The sequence below is a fragment of the Morus notabilis genome, unplaced genomic scaffold (genome assembly GCF_000414095.1).
Source record: "Morus notabilis unplaced genomic scaffold, ASM41409v2 Scaffold453, whole genome shotgun sequence".
NCBI classification, from domain to species: Eukaryota; Viridiplantae; Streptophyta; class Magnoliopsida; order Rosales; family Moraceae; genus Morus; species Morus notabilis.
Window position 1 is genome coordinate 277,216 of NW_010362819.1, and position 6,916 is coordinate 284,131.

General features: G+C 33.5%; 1 protein-coding gene across 7 annotated transcripts in view; it reads right to left on the minus strand.

Moving 5' to 3' along the window:
• Positions 1 to 2,445: 2,445 nt before the first annotated feature.
• LOC21394913 (large proline-rich protein BAG6) overlaps positions 2,446 to 6,916 on the minus strand; it is an 8,039-nt gene continuing 3,568 nt past the window's right edge. For 2 of the 7 annotated variants that reach the window (XM_024168786.1, XM_024168784.1), the window contains 9 exons: positions 6,786 to 6,916; positions 6,636 to 6,707; positions 6,132 to 6,249; positions 5,722 to 6,054; positions 5,504 to 5,646; positions 5,167 to 5,370; positions 4,027 to 4,656; positions 3,376 to 3,531; positions 2,446 to 3,239 (listed from right to left, as the gene is read on the minus strand). The exon at positions 6,786 to 6,916 ends at the window's right edge or, in 1 of these variants, runs on beyond it. In XM_024168786.1, coding sequence (XP_024024554.1) covers positions 3,180 to 3,239; positions 3,376 to 3,531; positions 4,027 to 4,656; positions 5,167 to 5,370; positions 5,504 to 5,646; positions 5,722 to 6,054; positions 6,132 to 6,249; positions 6,636 to 6,707; positions 6,786 to 6,916 — 1,847 coding nt within the window. In that variant the 3' untranslated portion in view covers positions 2,446 to 3,179. The remainder of the gene's footprint in view (positions 3,240 to 3,375; positions 3,532 to 4,026; positions 4,657 to 5,166; positions 5,371 to 5,503; positions 5,647 to 5,721; positions 6,055 to 6,131; positions 6,250 to 6,635; positions 6,708 to 6,785) is intronic. The other 5 variants (XM_024168785.1, XM_024168788.1, XM_024168787.1 and 2 more) reach the window with 5 other exon arrangements.

Genomic DNA, 6,916 nt, shown 5'->3' on the forward strand with positions numbered 1-6,916 from the left:
AAGAGGAAGATGACTGTAAACACAAACAGCCACAAAAAGTAAACGATTATGAAAAGAAAATACAAATGACAACAGAAAAGTCAGATGACAACTGATCTACAAAACGATGACGAAGAGGGAAAAAAAGAACATCAAAGTGCAAACAACAGACAAAAGGACGACAAGGTTAAGAAAAAACCTACAGTTAAAAGTTTTTACAAAAAGTCACATTAAACTTTTTTCTGTTATCATAAAAATTTATTATATAAAGTCACATATGAGTTCAAATTAAAAACTCGAATTGGCGAATTAAATGAATTGCTAACTTAAGAAAACGCTGATCCACAATAGAGAGAGAAAACGACAAAAAGGGCGACAATATATCCAAAAATGAAAAATTATGTATACCATGATATTTAAAGTGTGTAACAACTTCTTGCCATGAACAAATTATCGCTCAATTTGACAATTGAATTAGACAAAAAAAAAAAAAAAAGGCCACATGCCCCTGATTTGATGTTTTCTATAACAACTTCTTTTCGTAACGCTCAATTTGACAATTGAATTAGACCACACAAAAATGGCCACACGCCCCTGATTTGATGTTTTGTATAACAATTTTTTTATATTAGTTTTTTTTTCCGAACAGATTTTGGATTTTTTTTCCTTCGATATCAGTTTTTAGGTCCGACTGTTGGTGATAAATTTATTCGGACGGGCCAAAACTGAGTTTTTGAACAACAATACTAATAGTAACGTTTTAATAAGGAAAAAGGATACAAATACTCCTTTAAGTGCATGGATCTAAATTTCGACCATTAACTCTTAATTAATATAATTTTAATTAAATAATTATATAAATTAAAATTAAAATCCATGCATTTAAAAATTCTCTTTTAAGTGAATAACTATTTGTCAGTGACATTGTCATGCTTCCAACGCAGGGCCAAACAACATTGATCAAAAACAACGCTAAGGTCAACATTTTGGTAGCATGACGAGCAATTCCACTAGTGCAATAACATGTTGCCATGTTCAAGGACTCTTTCTTTTTTGGGTTCGAGTTGATAGTTTAAGTTAAAAAATAATCTTATATAAGAGATAATGGATGCGTTTGGTATTGCTTTTCATTCCCAAAATCAGCTTCTGTTTATAGCAAAAACTGATTTTAGTATTTAGTAAATTTCCTCAAAAGTTTTTTTTTTTTGAAAAATTTACAGCTAAAATCAGAAGCAGCTTAAAGACAACTTTAACTTTTAAATTGTGTGTGTATCAACATAGTACAATTAATGAAATTTTCATAATACTCATAATATTCCTAATAAAATTTAAAATTTACAATTTTCACAATCTAAAATTCAGACTCGTAATATAATATAATATAATATAATAATACAATAATATAATATAATATAATAGTAATATTGTAATAATAATATTACAATAATATTATTACATTATATTATATTGATCTAATTATATTTAATATATTAATAATAATATAATAATTAATATAATTAATATTAATATAATCTTATAATTCTAATATTATTATATATTATAGTGTATTACACGTTATATAATATATTAATTATAATATATTAATTTAATATAATATAACAATGATTATATAATATAATATAATATATTATATTATAATATAGTTGTAATTTTTAATTATGTAATATTATAATATATTTTATGATATTGTAATTATATTAACCATGTTAATAATGTTGTTATATTCTATATCATAATTATATAATATATTATTTAGTAATAATTTTATTGTATTATTAGATATAATAATAAATATACATTATATTGTAATTATATATATTATATTATAGTATAATATAATATAGTTGTAATTTTTAAGCAATTTAATCTCATAATTTACCAAACACTATTACACTTATTTTAAAACCAACACAACTATTATAATTATAGTTTTCCAAACACTCAGCTATTTTTTGTAACTGTTTTTTCTTTCAACACAGATAAAAGCAATTTTTCTAAAATCTACAGCAATACCAAACTAAGCCAATATTCTAACAAAAAATTAAATTTAAATTTTTATAAAAAAACACTAGCAAAAAATTTAAGTTGGATTCAAATTGTGCAAAGATCAAGATAAAAATCTGTTCAAATGAAGACTGAAGAAACTGGAGATAGCCTCCTCAATGTACAAAACATGAGAGCAAAGTCGTCAGACTCTTCCTCGGTTGATTCACTAGTTTAAATTTTATTTGTTTGAATTTTTTGATTTAAACAGAAAAATTCAAACTATATTTTAAATGGTAAGTTGAATTAACATTTAAATGTGTTGTTAAAGTTTTAATTTAACCAGAGAATAAAATTTAAATTTGTGTTTAGTAAGTATAAAGAAGATTTAAATATAGTTTGAACGGTTAAACTTAAAGGGAAAGTTAAACTCTAAGATGAGCCGTTTAACTCAGTTCAAACTGAGAATATAATTCAAACTGCATCTTTACTAAACACCAATTCGAACTACATGTTTACTAACACCAATTCAAACTGTGCTTACTGTTCAAATTAAGTTAAACTGAACTAAACTAGTAAAATAAACAGAGGTAGATGCTCGGAAGAGTAGAAGACCTGGAAGAGCATAGAGATGGATAGGTAGGCGAGTATAAACGAAGGAATTAAGTACAAGTTCCCCTAAAATCTTTTAGCATACAGGAGAAAAATGGCCCAAGAATCTTTTGGCTTCTGAAGGCAGGCTCTATTTTGTAGGACGAATATGACTAGTCATGTCAATTTTGATAATTCCTGCAATTCGTTAACCCAAATTACGTCAAAGATAATGCTTTACTACATCGGGGAAAACTGTTTTTTTTTTTGGGGGCGTGATATTAAAAGCTCCGAAAAGAGGAAATGGCTCTATTGAGAAGCCAGAACTTAATCTACTAGTTCAAACACACAATGAACCAGAAAAATGTACATCCAAAACATGGATGCTTTTGCTTAACAATGGAACCCATCAAACCCTAATCCTATTTTGTACAAAGATCCAAAGCATCAACCCTTTTTTTTTCTTTTTTTTTTTAATTTATAGTTTTTTGGCTGGAACCAAGAGTATCAACTGGTAAATAGATTTTGAGACCCCCCCAGCCAGGGCAAAACCTAATCACCGGACCTACCATGATCAGACAACCACAAGAGAGAAGCAAGCACTTCTACTCAGAACCACCCTGACCTCGTCGACGTAATTCATTTTGTAATAATTCAAGGTATTCCTGCAGAAGATAAATTATAACACAGTGAACAAATGAGAAGCGCTCCACGGTCACTATTAGAAATAGTGGTAAGACCAAATATAGATGCACGTCATTTTAAATTCACCATATTTAGATTAGAAGAAAGCATACGTACGTTGGCAAGATTCTCATCGCTGCATAGCTCATCCACGAGTCCTTCGTGAACACTTTCTCCACCCCATAATCTAAATGAGTTTTCTACTAGTGCACGGAAAACATCTTCAGGTGAACTCGTGTCTTCAATCCTCTGAGCCACTGACTGAAGGTCATCCTAAAAGACGAAGAGGATAAACAAATAAACAAATGTAAAAACAGTTGGAAAGTATTTTCAATACTGGAAAAATGCTCATCACGTCACATGTAGAAATATATTGTCAACCCATGAAAACGATAAACTTCAGAAACTCAAACCAAGTACCAGCAACGTCCAGGCTCAAAAAAGAATTGTCAAAAACAAAAAAACAATTCGCAGCTAACTAGTCAGTTCCTTAAAGCCTCAATGCAAACATATGGCATTGTTTGATAATTGCAATATGACATCTTAATAGAAACTTTCCAAAATCTAATTAACAACAACTATAAAATTGAGAGCCAAAACTAAAATGTTGGGATAAATGATTGGACTAGCTTCAGATAACTTCAAAAGTAAATGTACGCACATTGCACATCACACAAAATTTTGGCAAGTTCGTGAGTAAAATCTCGCAAGCTAAAAGCGAGATTTGATGATTGCTGGTAACGTTTGCAGGTAACTATCTATACACACCTGTAAATTCTGGTCGTTATTCTCGTATGCATCTGGAATCCTTTCGCTATACTGTGGCGGAGATTGGGGCTCCGCAACTGAGAATGGCTGATGTGGAGTTGACCCAGTAGCCCCAAGGGCCCGAGATACAATAGGCATCATCTGCTGGAACATCCTTGAAAAATCCATTCCACCACCTTGGCCTCCCATTGCCGAAAACATGCTCCCGACATCCTGACCATCTACCTGTACAGCAATTTGATTTACAACATTCCTCATCTGTGGGCTTTGCGTGAATTCCTGCAACATGTTCCTCAAGGCATCTGGAGACCCCACGCCAGTTTGCTCAGAAACACCTGACAACAAACCATTCAAAGCGGGACTATGCAGAACCTGAGACATAACATTTGCCATATCAACCTGGCCAACAGATCCTTGCCCTCCTAGAGGTCCACCATCTCTGACCTGCAAACAGCAAAAGTAATTGGTCCTTGGTCTGTAGATAATCCTATAAATTGCAGAGATAGTAAGAGCTAAAAGAGACTGTAAAACCTGTTGGTTGCTTCTTGTTTGTTGATTTTGATTACTGGAAGTGCTGGAAGTTCCATTGTCACCAATTTGGGAAACTGCTTTTTGTTGCCTCGTGCGTGTCTGATTGAACAAATAACAAATTGTTATTAAAGACATCTAACAATAAATCCATGAAATTAGCAAAGTAAAGCACCCAAGCTCAATAAATCACTAATAATAGACCTATATGTAACTAACTCGAGTAGTAAACTAGTTATCTATGGAATTACAATGTCACTTTTCAGTTTTCAGACAGAAGCCACAAACCAGGAAAATGAAAATCACTTTTCCCCATAAAGCACTAAGATACTCAAATCTAGTTGTTGTTGTTATGATGTACTTTAAAAATATCTCGTAATGATTACAAACACAGTGGATCATCCACCTATTTATTCATAACACGTCAAAGCAAAACAACCATCATCAGATTATAGAATAAGACAATGGACGGCATTTAAAAAACATGTGGCCCAGTTCAATTTTGCTGACTAGTAGTTGACCATGTATAATGAGAAAACGCAGAAATATCAAGAAAAGAAATCGTATATAAACTTCCATAAAAAGTTTGATGTAATAACAGAATTTCTTCACCTTGCGTTCCAAACCTCCAAGTCCCAATCCCAGCGGAACAGCTTTGGCACCCTCATTTGTATCATGCTTCTCAGGGGATCTTGGAACATCATTTTTATGATCCTCATCTTGACACTTTTCCGGTCTTTGTATGCTTGCACTACTCGATGAACCTTTGTCCAAACATGTTAAATCCTCTTTTGAGCCAGTGACAACTCCTGTATCCTGATAATGATCAACTTGAGTCAGCTCAGGTTAGGGATGGTTCAATAGTAAAACCATAATACATCTTATACTCAAAGAAATGGAAATAATAATTATAATACGAAAAATTCCCAGTCTAGCAAACAAATCATACCTCGCATCCCACCTGTGGTGTGCACCTAGGCAACGACACACGGGATTCCCCATCTCCACTGACTGCCAGTGTACTATGATGCTCATTCTCCACATCACGAGTAACAGGAGTAGATGAGTTCTGAACATTAGACTCTGCCTGACCTGAAAGCATAAATAATCGGCTCAAAAGCTAAGTATATGGCTACAATTAGCATATCCACAATCTTGTCTTGCTACCTGACTGAACCGTGTTATCTCGCATGCCACCAACTAAATTTCTAATTTGGGAATTAACTTCTGCTAAAAGAGAAGATAGTGAAACAGAGTCAGAAGGCGGATGTGAAGCAGATACACCTGAAACAGAACTACCTGTACCAGGTTGAGCTGCATGGGACGTAGCAACAGCAGAAGGGCGCGATGGGACAGCTGTAGCAATTATATTTCTAACAGGTATTGCTCGCGATACACCTGAATCAGTAGAACCAGTTCCGCTGGGGCGTTCTCCCTGAAGTCCATCTCCATTACTGCCCCGGGGACCAACTGCCGTAACAATTGGTGCAAGCGAGGTGCCTAAAGATGAGCAGCATTAGATAGAGTTGAATAGACACAAACAAGGTCCAATGCCAGGTCAAACAAATTTTTCTTACCTGCATGGATATGAATGTTTATATTCCTGGGGGCATTTCCTATGCCAGCAGAACCAAAGGTCATGGGATTCACTGGAGGAACAGAACTAAAGAGAGAGCTGGTTTGAAGGGGAAAAGGCTGCAATAAAAATTATCAACAAAATATTGATTACACTATCAACCTTTAGAATATTTAGAGCTAATAATAATTCTTCTTTTATTTCAATCTATTACAGAAACAGAACTTAATCCCTAAGAACAATTTCAAGTCATAAAGTTTATCTGCGATTCCGTTCCACAAGGAAACAAGCATAAGAGAAACTTAAAACAAAAACAGCTTATTCTTTTATAGTTCACAATGGGAAATACATGAATCTTTTTGAATCCACAATCAAAAGCAACATGTATCACAAACACACATGTTGGAAGTTATATCTGTGTTCAGGGAAAAAGAGAGAAATGAAGACAAGAATTTAGTAATTTTCATAATTCCCGTAATAAAATGAAAATTTGGCATTGACAAACCTGAACCATTATTGGATTAGGTCCTGAAGGGGAAATATAAACAGCAGGTCCAGCATTCACAATAGATTCTGCCTGAAAAAGAGAAGGCAACAGTTGTAAAAGACAATTACCTGTAAACTTAAAAGACAAAAAGATGGGAATAGAACATACAGGAGTCTGTCCCATTCGCAATGTGAGAAGTGTACGGCCAAGCTCTAAAAGAAGAGCGCCTAAATGTTGCATTGCAAGTCCAACGCGCAGAGACTCAGCCTGAATTTGGCCCCTTACAGTGGGATCGGAAG